This window comes from Pan paniscus, chromosome 15 (assembly GCF_029289425.2).
Source record: "Pan paniscus chromosome 15, NHGRI_mPanPan1-v2.0_pri, whole genome shotgun sequence".
Lineage (NCBI taxonomy): Eukaryota > Metazoa > Chordata > Mammalia > Primates > Hominidae > Pan > Pan paniscus.
The window spans coordinates 77073060-77091298 of record NC_073264.2 but is presented as its reverse complement, the minus strand read 5'-3'; the positions used below and the strand labels follow the sequence as shown (position 1 = coordinate 77091298).

The window sequence follows — 18239 nt, the reverse complement described above, 5'->3', positions numbered from 1 at the left end:
ATGTTGGTCAGGCTGGTCTTGAACTCCTGACCTCAGGTGATCCGCCCATCTTGGCCTCCCAAAGTGCTGGGATAAAAGGCGTGAGCCACCATGTCCGGCCAAGATGTGGGATTTTTAAGAGGTGGTTAAGCCATGAGAGCTTCTGCCCTCATGAATGGATTAATGCCATTATCACTAGAGTGGGTCCCTTATAGAAGGATAAGTTCAGTCCCCTTTTGATTCTCCCTCTCATATGCCCTCTTGCCCTTCCACCTTCTGCCATGGGATTACTCAGCACAAAGGCCCTCACCAGATGCCAGCACATTGATCTTGGACTTCCCAGCTTCTAGAAGTGCGAGAAAATAAATGTCTGTTTGTTCATAAATTACTCACTCTGTGGCATTCTGTTAGAGCAGTATAAAACAGACCAAGACACCCCCTAAAGCCTGGATCAAGCCAACTACCTGCTTCCACTGTGTCAAGATCCAGCCTGCTCAGGGGTGTTGGAGAAACTTGCACAACCATGCGAATTAAGGCTTAACAAATTCATGCTCTGCCTTCCCTCAGCAGGGTCCTACCTGGTCTCCCTGCTTCCAGTCTCACCTACCTCAAATCTATATCGCATGCCTGCATGGGCCCCTGGAAGTTACAGAGAATTCTAGATAGTGAGGGGAAGCTAGGTTCCAATCACGACTCATTTCTATGTAAGTATTTCTGGTAAATTGCCTAACAAGGTCTCTGAAGAAAGGCATCTGAACATCAAAGACTCCAGTAACTCAGCTATGACTTTTTTTCTAATTATAAGTATTTGCTTTTATACCTGATTTTGAATCTATAATTTTGAATTGTTTTTCTTAAAGAAGGCCGCCAAATTGCATAAGCTTCAGGACTCATAAAACCTGGATCCATCCCCGTCCAGTTGTTGCCAAAGTGTTCTTTCTAAGATGCAAATCCAATCATACTGCTTCTCTACTGAAAATGTGTTTGCACTTGGAGATCATGAAGGGTCTATGTGTCAAAAAAGGAATCGGGAGTTCATGCTATAGGTTCTTCATAGAGACCCTGGAATATATGCTGATGACCCCCACATCTGTTATCACTAGTTTCCAACTTTCTCTCTTAAGCTCCATACCACATTTTCAACTTGGCAGACCTCTTTGAAAATCCTGAAGGCAACTCAAATTCAGCATGTCCCAAATTGAAATAATTATCCTTTCTTGTTCACCAACTGCTAAGACTCTTAAATTCTCAGTCTCAAAAATGTCATTATCCATTCAGTCTTTTCAGCTACAAGCGGGCTCAACTCCAGACTCTCCTTCTCTCCCACTTCCAACAGCCAATCTGTTACCACATCCTATCTGCCTGCCCTCAAACAGGTCTCTTGTCACTGACCTCTCCTCTTTAGACCCTCCGCCAGGTTTTTGTTTATTGTTTCCCAAAGTAAGGCACATATGCCACTGGTGAGATGCCTGGTAAAGGTAAATAGATGAACCTTTTTAAAAATAGCCAGTTATGGCCACACACAGTGGCTCATGCCTGTAATCCCAGCACTTTGGGAGGCTGAGGCGGGAGGATCATGAGGTCAGGAGATCGAGACCATCCTGGCGAACACGGTGAAACCCCGTCTCTACTAAAAATACAAAAAAAAAAAAAAAAAAATTAGCCTGGCGTGGTGGCGGGTGCCTGTAGTCCTAGCTACTCGGGAGGCTGAGGCAGGAGAATGGCGTGAATCCAGAAGGCGGAGCTTGTGGTGAGCCGAGATTGTGCCACTGCACTCCAGCTTGGGCAACAGAGCAAGACTCTATCTCAAAAAAAAAAAAAAAAAAAAAGCCAATTATGTATGTTATGTATACTAAGAAAAATATAAATATCACAAATGATCATTTCATTGAAAACATTTTTTAAAAATAAATGCATTTAAGTATAAAAGGAAAGTTGATTTAAAGAGAAAAGTTAATAATGTGAGTGGTATGTATTGTAACTGTAAAAACGTAAAACTGTTAAAATGATGGGGAAACGCCTGAAGTTTGGGAATGCTGCCTTGGTTGATGCCTTCATCACCTCTCAGAAGGACTGCTCCAACCGCCTCCCAGCGATCTCCCTGCCAACAAGCTCTCCCACTCTATCCTCCAGTGTAGCTGCCAGATTCATCTTTCTAGAAAACAAAGTTGGTAACGTCATTCTTTGCTTTAAAATCTTTGTGGGCTCCCTACGACATAGAAAACAAACTCTTATTTCTCCACTTGGAATGCCAGGCCTATGTTCCCAATACATTAAATGGTTTTACCATGCCCTAAAAACCCCCAGCCCCTGTGCAATGGCATGCCTTAGAACAGGCTTTGCAGGCCGCCAGAAATGGCTTTTTGCCCTCCTTGCTCATTAGCAAATTCCTACTCATTCATGTCAACCCACTTCAAGAGCTGCCTCTTTTAGAAAGCCTTCCCTAACTCCTAGGCAGGGTGAGGTGATCCTTCTGGGTTCCTGAACTCAGATAGTACTTCAGAATTATAATTTTTGGTATAGGTGTGTGGTTCCCCACTTAGAATATGAAGTTTTCTTGTTCATTTTGTATCAGAAAGTGTATATTAAATGTAGGATAAATAAGTAAATGAATAAAATTCTACTTATAAATATGTATATAAAAATATATATAAATGTGCCAGGTGTGATGGCTCATGCCTGTAATCCCAACACTTTGGGAGCCCGAGGTAGGAGGATCACTTAAGGCCGGGAGTTTGAGACCAGCCTGGGCAACACAGTGAGATTGTGTCTCTACAAAAAATTAAAAAAAAAAAAAATATATATATATATAATATATATATAATGAATATATATATAAATGAATATTATATATATATAAAATGAATATATATACAAATGAATATTATATATATATAAATGAATGAATGGGCAAAGCAAAATGGAGTATGGGGGTTGGAGTTCTTTGTTATCACTGGTTAAGAGGACAAAAAGAGATGCAGGAAAAAGAGAAATAGTAGAGATAAAACAGAGGAAGCTCAATAAGAGAGAGAAAAAAATAAAGACATGTCGGAACTAGGCATAGTGGCTCACGCCTATAATCCTAGAGCTTTGGGAGGCCAAGGTGGGAGGACTGCCTGAAGCCAGGAGTTCAAGGTCATCCTGAGCAACACAGCATGACCTTGTCTCTACAAAAAATAAAAATAAATTAGCTTGGCGTGGTGGTGCATGCCTATAGTTCCAGTTACTCGGCAGGCCGAGGGGGAGGATTGCTTGAGCCCCAGAGTACATGTCATAGCCTAGTCACTGAGTTCTTTCAACAAGGATTTACTGAGACCTCACTCAGTGTGTACTGTGCCAGGCACACATGGCCCCCTCTCTGACTGCTCCCTGAAATTGCAGGGACCCCTACTGCTAAATCCAATAGGACCTGCTCAGGCCTTCCCTTCCTGGACCCTCTTGGCAGCATCAAACACTGCTGACCCCTCAGTCCATCATGACACTCTCACTTATCTTGGCTTCTGGACACCATAGGTGCTTGGTTTCTCCTCTCCTCTCTGGCCACCACTCCTCAATTTCTTTTGGTAAGCTATTTTTTGGCTGTGTGTTTCCTAAACACGAGTGGTCCTCAGCTTCTGTCTGTTCCTCCACTTCCGTCAGAAGCCCTCTCCTCTTACTCTAAAACCCTCTCTTAGAGTGTTGGGCTTTCATTTAGCACCTCAATGCTAAGAACTTCCAAATCTCCAGCTCCAGCCCACAGCCTGGTATACACAAGTCCCATGCATCAAAGCCTCTTGGGCATTTCCTGCAGGTTGAATACATCATCCCCCACTCCTCACACCTGAGGATTCATTTAACCAACACTTACTGAGGACCTACAAAGTGCCAGTCTCCAGGGAGGAGAAGAGCCATTTCTGCAGCTTGCAATTGGTCAGAGAGATGAAACTAAATAAGGACACAAACATATGATTACAAACTGTGATTGAAGTGATAAGGAAAATGTGAAAAAAGAAACGAGCGCATATAATAAAGGGACCGCACTTAAATCAACTACAATAGCTGACAGGTGTGAAATGAGGCTGGCCATGCAGAGAAGACCCAGATGACACAGGACTAAGTTAAGGATTTGGGTATTTTTTTGGTTTTGTTTTGTTTTTTTATCTTAAGTGCAATGAGTATCCATTAAAGGGTTTGACCGTGAAATGACTGATACACATTTTTACAAGACCACTCTAGCTAAACTGCAGGACAGTGGGAATATAAGAGGAGGGACCAGTTATGAGGCAACTACTGAAGCCCAGGTGGGATGATAGTAGCTCAAATCATTTCTCTAATTTCCCCCCAACCCCCACCCCCAAACACTTTTATTTTCTAATAGAATTCTATTCACAGCCGTAGATCCTGACAAGTCTCTGCTCTGGTCACTTTGCCTAAATAGAAGTCACTTCTCATTACAACAAAGGTATCATTCCCATGAAAAGTTTCACATACCAAAAAAAGATTTCTGAACACAGCCAGTGGTCTATTTACTCCAAAAAGGAGTCAAACCAAATTCCAACATTGCAATAGAATCTGAAATCCTTGAGCATACCTCGGAGATTTTTCTTGACCAGCAAACACAAATGCATAGAGGAAGGTACAGTGGTTGCACTGAAGATGCAGCAATAAAAGACAAGGCTAAAAATACTGAAAGCTCACTGTTTAGTTCTCATAACATTACCAATTATTTCAGTGTCATATTAGAAATGTTGACCTCATATAGGTCATTTGTGAAAAGGCAAAGGGGCTGGTTTTCAAACACTTGGTCCATTTATCAAGGAAGGCCAAAGGGGCTGGTTTCAAATACAAAGTCACTTACGACCACCCCTCTATCACCTGTATGGTCAACTGCTCCATTAACAAATCCACCATGCCATGCTCTCTCTCTTGTCTCCAGAACTTGGCTCACACTCTTCCCTCCACCTGGAATTTTCTTCCCCCTCTTCTCTTGGCTAATTTCTACTCATCCTTCAAGTCTCTCAGCTCAAACCTGATTTCTTCCTGGACCACCTTTTTGGATATCCCTGAGAATAAAATGGGCTCAACGTGTTTACTCTCATATCTTCTGTAATCACCTCCACCTGACACTTCTCTGCAAGCCCCTAAATCAAAGTTCTAGAAGGCAGGGAGCATGTCTGGTTAATTATTGTATTCCAAGTTCAAAGCACAATACCTGGCACACAGAAAGCTCCCAATCAAGTTTCATAAATGAATGAATATTTCCTTTTTTCCAAGGTAACTGAGGTCACCAAGGTCACTCCTACCCTCTTCATTTTCTACTCATCTGCCCCCAGAACAACAAAATGATATAAGTCAGCAATTAAGGATTATTCTTTGGAAAGACTGTCGACCTTCAGACAGAGAGTTGCATTTTGTTGACGGAAAGGTGTTGGCAAACAACTGGCCAATGGCATAGGCAGAAATGCTACTACAAGAGACAAATAAAATGGGTCTCAAGTGGCACAAAGAATTCTTACTGAAAGGATTCCTCACCCAAATGTTTCTTTGCCATAAGGGCCAGTTGTTAGTCTATGAAATATGAATATCTCTGTATCTTGGACAGAACTGATATTTAGGATAAATTGATAATACATTCTAATTCTCGTTTGATACAGATAAGGACAATAATAGTTAGCAGGTGTTGGGCACTGCTCTAAGAGCTTTATATATTTTATTTAACCCTCCAACAACCCAATGAGATAGATACTACTATCATCTCCATTCAACAGATGAGGAAACTGGCTTACAGTAGTTAAGTAACACACCCGGGATACACACCTAGCAACTGGCAGAGCTGGGATTAAAGACAAAACGATCATCTTTTCTACTTCTCAGATTACATAGAAAATCACAAGAGAGGACTCACAGTGCACTGGGCTAAGCTCTTGACACATATTTCTCACTTAACCCTCCCCATAGGTGAGGAGGAGAATCTTAAAGTGCTCTTTGAGCACCAACTTGCACTCTGGGTCTCACAGAAGCCAGCAAGAAAGCATGTTTTCCTGGGGCACTTGAAGAGCCTTTGACAAAGCCAGAGCCAGTGCTGGCGGAGAATCTCAAGATGCTGATTTCCAATTGCAGGCTCTACCCTGAGATGACATTCCCTCCCACACAGCGGCCGGCCCCAGGGATGGGTCAGCGATGCACATCTGCACACTCCAAGGGAGAGTTCAAAACCAAAGCATGCCAAGCATGACATAAATATGAAGTGTGGAAAACACATTCCTTATGAACAACTCCATATCAAATTCCCTGCATCCCTCTTCGGCAACGTTATCAGAAGCATCATTCAATCCAGCCGATTGGAGAGCGGCTATGAAAAACGCTGGAAAATGTGACCAATCAGGAGAGTTATTTTTGTGAGAAAGAAGAAAAATGTCACCAAAAAGGGTCAGCAGATAACCCTATTGGGCTGAAAATAACTGCCTGGCTGGCAGACCAGTAAGGGGACAGGCGGAGGGCGAGAGACGTAATGCAAAGTGCCAAGGGAGCTCCGGCTGAGTGAGGCTGCTGGGGGATGAGGAAATTGGCCTAATTTGGGAACATGAGCCCAGCAGCATTTCTCAGATTCCTGCGAGGGAATCTGGCTAACTTTCAGTTCTGCGTCCTCGGAGGAACACCAAGGGGATAGGGGGAGAGAAAGGGAACAGCTGTGACTCCAACACTTCTCTAGACCACTGAACGAATAAGGGTGATCAAGTGAGAACTTACTCCCATTCCAAAAGGACCCCAAGGGAATGACCCTAAGTCTCTCCGCCCTTTCCAAAATCCTCTTCTCTACTGGGAGGTCTGTGCTTCTTCCCATCTAGCAGGTAGGAGAGGTTAGGCACTTGAGTCAGAAAGACTCAACTAGAGTCACAGATTAGCTGAATGCTTCTGACAAGTTACCCAGACTCTTAAAGTCTCCATGTCCTCACATGTACAACATGATGATAAGAGTACCTACTTCAAGAGCTACCATAAGGCTCAACTAGGACACTGCATGTAATGGACAGATAGCTAGCAACTGTTGCAATGTAAGCTATGATGATGATTATTAAAGGGACAATCTGCAAAATAAAAGCTAAGCCAAAAACAGGTCTAGATCCCAGCAAGAAATGCTCATCCAAAAGATGAGCTAGCCCTGGAGAGGTTTTGCCAAAGATTACTTTTGCCCAAGCTCAGTAGAAGGTAACTTTTCGGTAGAAAGCATCTGGGTCTGTCCTTAAAAGAGTTCTGTGAGGGCACAATCATTTGAATCAATAGAAGGTCAAGGCTCAAGCAGAGAAATCTGGTTTAACTCTCAGACCCATCCTCCCTAGAGAAAGCTATACATCACAGACATGTAGACACTCATCATAGAACTGTCTTCCAGCAAAATCCTCAATACCTATAATTCCAACCTGAACTGCTAGCTGAACCATGCTTCTAGTGATCCAAGCCTGATTTGCAACAGGTGCACCCCACCCCACCCAAAAAATGTAGTCATAAGCTTTCTTAGTACTTACCATTTCTCCTTGGGTTTCTGTGTGCCAGATACCGTGCTAAGTACTTTACATGCATTACCTCATTTGATCTTCACAACAACCCTAAAAAAGTAGACACAACTCCAATCTACTCCAAACTAGTAAAATCACACAAAGAGTTCATCTTTCTGGAAAATTTTAAAATTAGACAGTTAAGTGATTTGAAATGTATCGAATGACCAAGCAAATAAAGAGACTTTTCCTCTTCTCTCAGAGCAGGAAGAAGAGTTTAATTACCTGGACCAAACCACAGGCATCCTACTGGCACCACGTCCTAAGTGGTTATGGAGACAATCAGAAGGAAAAGATCAAGAAGAGGCCACTCAATCAGATATCCTGGAACTTAGGGCATACAATTTTTTTTCACTCAACTCCAAAATAAAAACTGGAGAAGAATGTAAATTTTTTTTAAGCTAAAATAATTTTCTCTTCATACCCAGGGCTACAAAAAAAAAGGGGGGCTTTCTATAATTTCTATTTGTTTTAAATTGACATGTCATTTTTGAACTGCCTACTCAAGAGCCATTCTCCTCACCTCCCTTACCAAGAAACCCCGATGCTATGGTGTGGTAATGTGCCCATTAAAAACTCCCCTGAAACTGAGTGTGTGGCTGTAAGATCCAGTTCTGACCAATGAAATGAAACTAGAGCTCTCCTTAGTGAGGACTCTGGCTACTGTTTTCCTGATAAGAAGGGGTACACCCTTCTTACTGGCATGCACCTTGAACTCTTCAACAATTCCCTCTCTTCCCACCTAGAATGCATATCTGATCCCAGGAGAATGACCAGCCATCTTGCAACCATGAGAACAAAAGTCACAGGCTCCAGATAGCAGAGCAGGAAGCTGGAAGGACCTAGAGTAATGCAGGACATGCTCCAGTGACTGCACCCACTCTGCTCTGCCCTCCACTGGACTCTTTGCTATGTGAAAGAAAAATTGCTCCTGTTTGATTCAAGTACTGAAGTTGTTTCTGTTGTAGGCAGCCAGATTCAATACTGATAGAGGAGGCCACTTGAAAAATCAATCCATCCTAAAAGACAGGAGTTTTAAATTCAGACGGAAATGGGAACCAGGCAGATCAAATGTGAGTAAATCTGACCAGGTGTATCAAAGTACTAAGCAGTTAACTGGAGAGGGATGGATGCGTGTAAGCTATCAGCAGCTGCAGCTCCAGCCAATTGCCGCCATGTGGGAATGTCAACCCAGCATTCTCACTGTGCCAGGGCTTCTGATTTTAAAGAGAAGCCCCAAATCTGAATTTCCATATTACATTTCCTAATTTATAAATGCGAACCAAATTTAAAAATTCTTAACCCTGTATGGATCAAATAAAACATGACTATAGGCCAAATTCAGCCTGAAGGCCACCAGCTTTCAACCTCAGTAGAGGTTAAGGTGGAATAAAAAGAATGCCCAAGTTCTAGAGAAATAATAATGGTTGGCAACATACTGAGCATGTGTGTGTCAGACTGAGTTAAGGGTTATATCACTTTGTCTTTCCAGCTATCCTATGAAGTATGGAATATTATTATCCCTGTTTCACCAAAACAGGAATAATAGGAAAATGAGGCTTAGCAAGATTAACTCAGTATCACAGAAGCTAATGTATGACAGGGCCAGGATTTCAGCCCAGGCTGGTATGACTCCTAGGCCTGTGCTTTTACAGACTCTTAAGAAACGCCTGCTGCAACTAGAAAGCAAAAAAACTTTTCTCCAGGTTGGGTGTGGTGGCTCACACCTGTAATCCCAGCACTTTGGGAAGCCAAGGCAGTAGGATCGATTGAGGCCAGGAGTTTGAGACCAGCCTGGGCAACATACCAAGTCTTCGTCTCTACAAAAAAAAATCAGCCAGGTGTGGTGGTGCATGCCTGTGGTCCCAGCTACCCAGGAGACTGTGACTGGAGGATCACTTGAGCCCGGGAGTTCAAGGCTGCAGTGAGCCATTATCATGCCACTGCATTCCAGCCTGGGAGACAGAGCAAGACCCTGCCTCAAAACAAAAACAAACAAAAAAACCCTTTGCTCTGGATAACTACTAGCCAACCTATGGATAAATGAGTAGTAGCCTGTGAACAGATTTCCAAATCAGTTCTAAGAGACTCTGGCTGGCATGCTCTTTCTTCGGTGCCCTTTAATAAAAGCAGCAAAGTGCTGTCCCAATATGCCTTTATTCACTAATTTATTGAATGAATGCTTGCACAGTGCTTTTCAGTTTATTAAAAAGCTTCTCAATGCGTATCTCACTTGCCCCCATATCAACCTGGTGGTATTACTATCACTATTTGACAGATAATGAAATGGAGAATTAGAGAGATTGGTGGACTTACTCACAATCCAGGCAATTAGCACCCAGTCCTCTGGTGCGAAGCCCTGTGTTCTTTCTGCTTCCTTCACCAGAGCTCCCAACTCCACTACCTCGCTTTAAAATAACCATGTGTTTGAACTAATTTCCACTTAACTCTAAAGTAACTCCAGCATGTCTGACAGCTCCCAGGTACCATATTTATGTTTGCATGGATATCTTCATCCTAGAATACAGTCAGCAAGAGGACAAAAATAAATATATCAAGTAATAGAATTGGAATGTAAATGGGCACACACACAAGTCTTGGGATCTAATTTTAGAAAGAAACAGCCAAAAAGTCCCACACAGCACAGTGAGCATCTGGCCCCGTGGGAGGCTGCCCACACTGTTTAAACCTCAATTAGCCCAGGGAGAAAGGGATCCTGGAATCCTAACTGGCATCTTGCTTTCAGAGGCAACAGTTGGGTGAAGAGCAGAATGACTTTTCATCATGTTCTCCCACAAAAATGGTAATGCACAGAGTTACAAAAAGGTAAACCTCGAAATAAGTAGGTATTACTGAATGGCTGAAACCCTGAAAGGATTCATCACACTCTGTGACTATGGAGTTATATTCTCACAGCAATGATTCTCACATGGGAGCCAAGGGAAGTGGATGGTAGGCAAGCAGGGCCCACTGACCCCAGCCTAGGAGCTGATTTGGTATGGGGGTCATATAAGGCTTCAAGGCCTAATCAGGTCATCACAGGCTCATTCACCTAACTACCATAGGTGGCTATAACCTCCTTCACAATTAAGTAGACTTTAAAATATATATATATATACACACACACACTCTTGTTAATATACACACACACACTCTTGTTAATATTTATCTATATATAATATATACTCTTATTGTTAATTATATATTTATGTATATATCACTCTTGTTGCCCAGGCTGGAGTGCAATGGCAAGATCTCAGCTCACTGCAACCTCCGCCTCCCGGGTTCAAGCAATTTTCCTGCCTCAGCCTCCCAAGTAGCTGGGACTATAGGCACATGCCACCCAAACCCAGCTAATTTTTAAATATTTTGCAAAGACAAGGTTGCCCAGGCTGGTCATGAACTCCTAGGTTCAAACAATCCTCCTGCCTTGGCTTCCCAAAGTGCTGGGGTTACAGGGGTTACAAGCATCAGCCACTGTGCCTAGCCTTAAGTAGACTTTTAATTATTCTTCCTGGGTGCCAGTGATCACGAGAATGTAACTTCCATTATGGCAAGAGATCTTGTCTCTTTTGTTCACTGAAATATGCCAACCCTGCAAAATGGTGCCTGGCACTTACTGTGTGCTTCAATAAATAGCTGTTGAGTAAATGAATGAATGATCTGGTGTTGGAATTAATCCTCCTGGACCCATGTGGAACAGTGTAAAGTGCCAGAGGCCAAGAATTGGCTTCCATCAGCTCAGTCATTTGCTTCTGCGTTTTCTCTTTAAATACATACACCACTGCAGTTCAAGCTCCCTGAGATCCAGGGTTGGGTCTGGTATATCTTCTTTCACCAAATTCCTACTTTATATCACCTCTCCTAACTGTGCCTCCAATGCTCCACTATCCTCACCTCCCAACCTCCCTGCCCCAGGCCCCATAACACTTCTACATAGCTTCTAATGTGTAAGTACATCACACACTATGTACTTGACCCCACCTCATCCTGCGCAATAACAATTGCAGGCCTATTCTGCCAGGCACTATGACAGATAATAGGGTACGATGATAAGACACAACCTCTGCCTTCCAGATGCTCATATCTTATGAGAGAACCAGATATGTAAACAATTAGAATACAATGTAATAAGTATCACAATGGAGGTGCCATGGCCGCAGTTACAAACTGACAATCCTTGGACCAAATCCAGCCCATATGATGATTTAATATCCAGTCCATATGGTGATTAGGTTTTCTTAATCAGTTGCTAACCTCTAAAAATGTGTTGCTTTCACATAAAATTTTAGACTGCCAGCATCTCTTGAAGAATCATATCTGGCAATACTGGACCTGTATTCTCGACAGCATCAACCAGCTTTGGCTAAGTAGTGGTTGTCCCTTTAGAGGGGGCATGTGGCCTCCAATTCCCAGTCCCCCTGCCCTAACTCACTCCCCTAGTTTCTTCCAGGCAATGATGCCAAGGGGTCAGCTGCTAGTTTTTCTAGGCCAGCACAGATGTTATCTTAAAGTAATGATTCTCCATACCCACACTTCTAAAAGGAGAAAATGAAAGATAAATGGACAAGGCCATGTGGAGAGCTTAAGAAAGTGGTGGAGAACGCATTTCCTACGAAAATGAAGAATATTCCTACCTATGTGATATGTAAGTGAAGTGTGTCCATGCCAGGTACCCGGTTCATTTGCTTATGCACCTGCCTGACCCATTAGGCTTCTCAGCATGGGTCTCTTCATCTGTTGCAAACCTACTATGGGCCAGCAAGCTAGAAGCCAGGTTTCCTGCTGTCTGGGAACTCACTGTCCGGTGGGGGAGACAGACATGTAAAAAGACAATTCACATATAATGGCATATGTTCACAATAGGTACTATGGGAAGTGACAGGAAGGACTGCTAAGTCAGCCTGGAGAGGTTAGAGAAGAGCTAACTTCTGGCAGAGGATGACCCTGAGGCTGACTTTTGCAAAGTTTTTTCAGATGGACAGAGGAAGGTAAAAAGGGGCTCTGAGTAAGCTGCCAAAAGTAGTGCCCTGGCAGTAAAAAGTATTGCTCATCAGAATTACCCACCCTCCACAAAGAAGCTGGATCATTTCCCATAATTCCAGGCTACTCGGAAAAGTTTCCAGGAAAGTAAGGCCAGTAAATGATCTGCTTCCTGCCGGAAGACTGTAGAAAGCGCAGGTCACCACCGAGAGCAATGTCCAATTGTGTAATCCAACCTTACGTCACCAGTCTGCCTCACTGGCATTTATTCAGCGGAAATAAAAACCTGGAATCCTACTGGATTTTGAAACTTCCCAGTCCCTTGCTTCAGCTAACATAAAAAGTTCTACATTAAGAATATAAGGAAATGCACAGAAACTAGTCTGGCATCAAGGAAAAAAAGTTCTTTCATTTCCTGCTACAAGGACAAATGCCAAGGAAGGGAATTCCCAAATCAAGACAGGAGAAAGGGTTGGCATTCAAGAGAAGAAATATGGACTACCAAATCCTTGGTCATTAAGGAATCACTAACTCTTAAACAGTATTTCTTCAGATTTTCTTTTTTTTTAGCACCCACCTCTCCAGTCAGAGTCAAAGAGGAATTCTTGCCATTGAGGTGATTCTCGGCCTGCGCTGACTCCTGTTGAGCTCGGCGACCCATCTTGGCCCTCTGTAAGGAGAAACAGAAGGCACTGCTGACCCAAATGTCATTTGGGCCACTACTGAGATGACAATCCAGCCGGGCGCAGTGGCTCACAGCTGCAATCCCAGCACTTTGGGAGGACGAGGCAGGCAGATCACAAGGTCAGGAGATCCAGACCATCCTGGCTAACACGGTGAAACCCCGTCTCTACTAAAAACACAAAAGATTAGCCTGGCGTTGTGGCGGGTGCCTGTAGTCCCAGCTATTTGGGAGGCTGAGGCGGGAGAATCGCTTGAACCTGGGAGGCAGAGGTTGCAGTGAGCCGAAATTGTGCCACTGCACTCCAGCCTGGGTGATAGAGCAAGACTCCATCTCAAAACAAAACAAAAAAAAAGATGACAAGCCTGGGAAGGTAAGCAAGGACTGGATTTATGATGACGTGGTGGAGAACAGGATTTGAGTTACTTGGACATGTTTTTAGAAAACCCTCTAAAAACCCCTTAAAACAAAGCACCTGAGGTCAGTTCTATTTGATAGGAAAATAGGAAATTAAGACAGGTTCTCACTCTGTTGCCCAGGCTGGAGTGCTCACCGCAGCCTCCACCCCCTAGGCTCAAGTGATCCTCCTACCTTGCCCTCCTGAGTAGCTGGGACCACAGGTACACACCACCATATCTGGATACTTTATTTTTTTGTAGATATGGGGTCCCCCTGTGCTGCCCAGGCTGGACAAGGTTTTCTTTCAACAGCTATAGAGATGGCAAAAGAAAATTCTATTTTCTACCCAAAGAAATGCAGTTACAAATTCCTCTAGAATGGGCAGAGACCTCATGCCACAGGTCAGAGAAGAAGGTGGTAAATGCTCCCATGTTCCTACGCAGGATTTTAGGAAGGCTTAATTTCAAATCTGCAGCTTGGCATGAAAATCATTATCAAACAGGCTTTTGGAAAGAATTCCTAAATTCCACGGTAAATGGAAAACAGTTAGCATTTGCTCTGATATATACAGTAACTGGGTTTGCCTTTACAGACATTAAGGGAAATCTAGTACAAGAATTTTGAGACATTATCTTTGGAAATCAGAGCACTTCAAAATTCTTGGCCATCAAATGAATCATTTGCAGGTGTTTCCCAAGGCCCTCCGGTGGAGACTCTGCCTCTAAGGCTTCCCAGCACATAAACAAAACTTTATTTAGTCAGACTCCTGGGTGCTGAAATATTTATACTTTTGCTTACTTTGTTTAAAAAAAACAGCATTAATATAAGCACTTCTAGATCTCATTTAATGTGGCTTCCTTTGATTCTCACAATAATGGACAGAAACTGAGACTGATGTCATTTTACAAAGGAGGAAACTGAGGCCTAGGAAGGTGATGAAGTGGCTGACATAAACCTAGGAGCAAAGCCTTCTGATTTCAGATCCTGGGTTTCCTGGGTGCTTTCCACTCTACCCTGCTGAAACTTGTTTTAAGATGTTCTAAGGACTGACTGCCCCACTAAACTGAGAGGGGTTACAGAAGAGCTCGTAAAAACTCTTATGTAGTGTCGACACTTCAAATTGTAGTGTCATTTAGGTTTCAGGGATGGTGGAAACAATCTTTCTGATAATAAGCAGCTTATTTTCTTCTCAAGTCAGACAATTCCATCCCTTCACCATGGTTGCCCTTTTCCATTTGTCACAGCACTGAGTATCTGAATACAGCATCCTACATATGGTGGTTGTGCTAAAACAAAAATTCAATGATCTTGTCGCTAAATGCTGTTCACAGGTGTTTTCTCTAATAATTTTTAAGTATTTCAAGGTTTTAAACTTTTTGAAGACCCTGTATAGATCCATAGGGTAGAAAAACTTCTTTACTGCCTGATTTTTGTGTATGTTAAATATAGTCTATTTATTGCCCATCTTCTCCCACTACAACATAATCACATGAGGGCAGGAACTTTGCTTTATTCATTGCTGTATCTCCAGCACCTAGGACACTGCCTGATACACAGTAGGGGCTCAATAAATATTTGTTGAATGAATAACTACATTCACATCCCCAGGTACTAAAAAACATTCACGTATCAGCAGGCCTGGTGACCTTCAAAACACTTAGAGATTTCACAGCAGAAACTAAAGACTTGCTCTGGGGCCCAATCTTTTAGTAAGTGCGATCCTAACCAGTTTTAAAGATAAAAAGGCCTGATGGGGGTTACAAAGGAGGAAGGTAGACACTGAACTTGGGTCTTGAATCTAGCTCCATTATTTACTAACTATAACGCTGGGTAAACCACAGCCTCATAGGCAGCAGTAGCTAACCTCTTCTGACCTCTTCCGTGATAACATATGCCAAGCACTGAGTTACACGCTTCCCATGTATTGTTCCATTTCCTTTTCACTGTAACACCTCCATTCTAGGCATAAGGAAACCAAGGCTCGGAAAGGTTAAATCGTTTTTTAGGTTTTTTTTTTTTTTGAACCCAGGCAACAGCTCTATGCTCCATCTGGCCTCAGTGCCTGAGCACCTCATCACTCCCTCACGTTACAAATCGGTCTTGGTTTCCTTAACTACTGAGGTAACTGAGGTAACTCCCACCTCCCCACGGGGATTACCGGGAAGAAAGGCCGTCCCTGCCTGCCTCCCTTCCATGCATAAAACAGTGCGGCTTTTGCAGGAACTTCTGCGATGAGGTGTCCCAAAGGAAAAACTCTAGGATGGGAGCGAGTGCGACCCCGGCCGGGGCTCCCCCATCACCCTGTGATCGATCTGTTCTGGGGAAGTTCGCACTCGGGGCTCTAGAAAACGGAGAAAGGCTCGGAAATTTCCCACGGTCCTAGACGCCGGCGGGGACAGGGTGTTTTCTACTTTCTGAGGATTTTAAAGAAAGCAAACCCCAGGCCAGCAGCGGCGGAGCCCACAGTGGCCTGGGGGCGGGGCGGTGAGGCTGCCTCCTTCTGGGCCTCACCCGGCGCGGCTCGAGGCCTGCCGCCCTGAGTCGCCTCAGAGAAGTCGGGGCCGGCGGGGTCGCTCCTCCCCACCCGCCAAATCCTGGCCCCCAAGGCCCCCGCATTGGTCCTCACGGAGGTAGCCAAGCTGTAGCGCAGCTCCTCGTCCAAGTCGAGCAAATCCTCCATCTCCGCGGCCGCCTGACGTCACTTCCTGGAAACCGACTGGCCCAGACGCGTCCCTGCTAACAGCCCCGCCCCCTCCACCCCAATTTTTAAAGGGTACGCAGCATGGTTCCTGGATTCTGTGTGCCATCCTCCAAACTACCGAATCTTTCTTAAATCTGCCTTGCTTGACATCTGGAAGCAACCTCCGGTTATTAAAACTCGCCAACGCTACTCCTGCGAGACGGTAAAATAATTTGGTCGTTAGGAACTGTCTGTATTTGTAGCTCTGTTTAAATATATCAATATATTAAGTGCAAAGCACTACTACTGCTATACTGATGCCTCCCACTTGTACAGCTCTTTGCAAGGTACAGAAGGCCGTCACAGTTATTGGCTTAACGTGAGGGGCATTAACAACCTTGTGTGGGAAGCAAGATAAGTGGTATTGTTTCCATTTGACAGATGAGAAAACAGGGAATCAGGTGTAATAAATGGCTTACCATGAATTATGGAAACTGCAATATAAATAATCTCTGCCTTCAAGAAGTTTACAGAGAGGCTGAATCAACACATCAAATAGCTGAGTAGTAATAACTTTCAAAAGTACAAATATTCAATATCTCATTAAATCCCAATAATCCCACAAAGTGAGTAGCAGTAGTATCTCTAACACAACAATAAAGCACACTGAGGTACAAAGAAGGGGCTTGAGGAAAATCACCTAAGTGCCAAGCAGCAGAGCCAAATGCCCTTCTGACACCAGACATTACTGGAGTATTTATCTCCAGCACATACTACTGGGTGCCAGCCATTCTCCTAGGCTGGCAGAGGGAGATGTGCCACAAATTCCCAGCCTAATGGGGCATTTAAGTTGCGTCTTTGTTGACTCTTCATATGAGATCTCCAAGTCAATATCACTGGCCAGGTCCCTGACACTGGTTGGCTGAGATCCATAGGAGATGGGCTGATAGCCCTGAAAGCAAACAACATTCCAGTATTATGTTGAGGGGAAGGCCTGGATGGCCACAGGTTAAAAGCAAGGATTTGGAAGTGGGAGTAGCACCCCTGAAACCTCATTGCAAGCATTTCTTAAATATCCAGTAAATCACTCAGTTCAGTCACACATGTTACTGGATAGGACTGTGTGTTAGCATGCCTGTGACAGCCAGAGCGCTGGCCTGGATATTAGAAGAGCTGTGTTCTCATCTTAGCTCTCCTGAAAACTACCTGTGTAGTCAGAGCAGAGCCCTTTCCGCTATCAGTTTCCTCCCTTGTAATTACTCTAGAGATTATCTCTAAGATCCTTTGTTAACTCGCTTCTCAGTGAGAATACTTCGTTAGATTTTAATCTGAAGAAACATTCATTGCCAAAAATCCAAGACAGATGAAATATAGGCTCCAATGAATCCCTTGTTCCCTTCTTCTTCGGCACCAGATGAGGAAGAAGGGATTAATCTTTGGATTTTTCCATTTCTTGTAAGCTCACAGCATACGACCATCACCTTATAGTCAGTTTCCAGACCTTCACCCCCACTTCTTCCCCAACTTGCTGAAAACAGAAGGCAAATGGTCCTCACTCTGGGCAGAGAGGTACCCTGCAGTAGTAGCTTCCAGACCTTGCTTAGCACCTGAATCACGTGTGAGGTTTGTAAAGAAACAGAGATGCCAGGGCCCCAACTCTGGAGACTCTGATTTGGTAGAGGTGGAGTCCAAAAAAGTATAACTTTAATAATTTTCCTTCCTATCTTGCAACTGTCTGCTCAAAGGCCTTCCCTTATCACCCTATTTGAAACTGCAACATCCCCCAACCTAGGCACACCCCATCCTCCTTCCCTGCTTGATTTTCTGCCACACCACATTTGTTTGTTTGTTTTTCTGTTTGAGACACGGTCTTGCTCTGTCGTCCAGGCTGGAGTGCAGTGGTGCAATCTTGGCCCCCTGTAAACTCTGCCTCCCTGGCTCAAGTGATTCTCCTGCCTCAGCCTCCCAAGTAGCTGCCTGC

General features: G+C 43.8%; 1 protein-coding gene across 4 annotated transcripts in view; it reads right to left on the bottom strand.

Moving 5' to 3' along the window:
• Positions 1 to 16331, bottom strand: part of IFT43 (intraflagellar transport 43) — a 97976-nt gene extending 81645 nt beyond the window's left edge. Inside the window, exons 1-3 of one of the 4 annotated variants that reach the window (XM_055097308.2) lie at positions 16205 to 16331; positions 13075 to 13167; positions 9963 to 10031 (exon numbers count right to left, since the gene is read on the bottom strand). In XM_055097308.2, the coding sequence (XP_054953283.1) occupies positions 9963 to 10031; positions 13075 to 13167; positions 16205 to 16258 (216 nt within the window). In that variant the 5' untranslated portion in view covers positions 16259 to 16331. Of the gene's footprint in view, positions 1 to 9962; positions 10032 to 13074; positions 13168 to 16089 lie in introns of all 4 variants that reach the window. The other 3 variants (XM_055097306.2, XM_003824194.5, XM_034937886.3) reach the window with 3 other exon arrangements.
• Positions 16332 to 18239: the final 1908 nt, after the last annotated feature.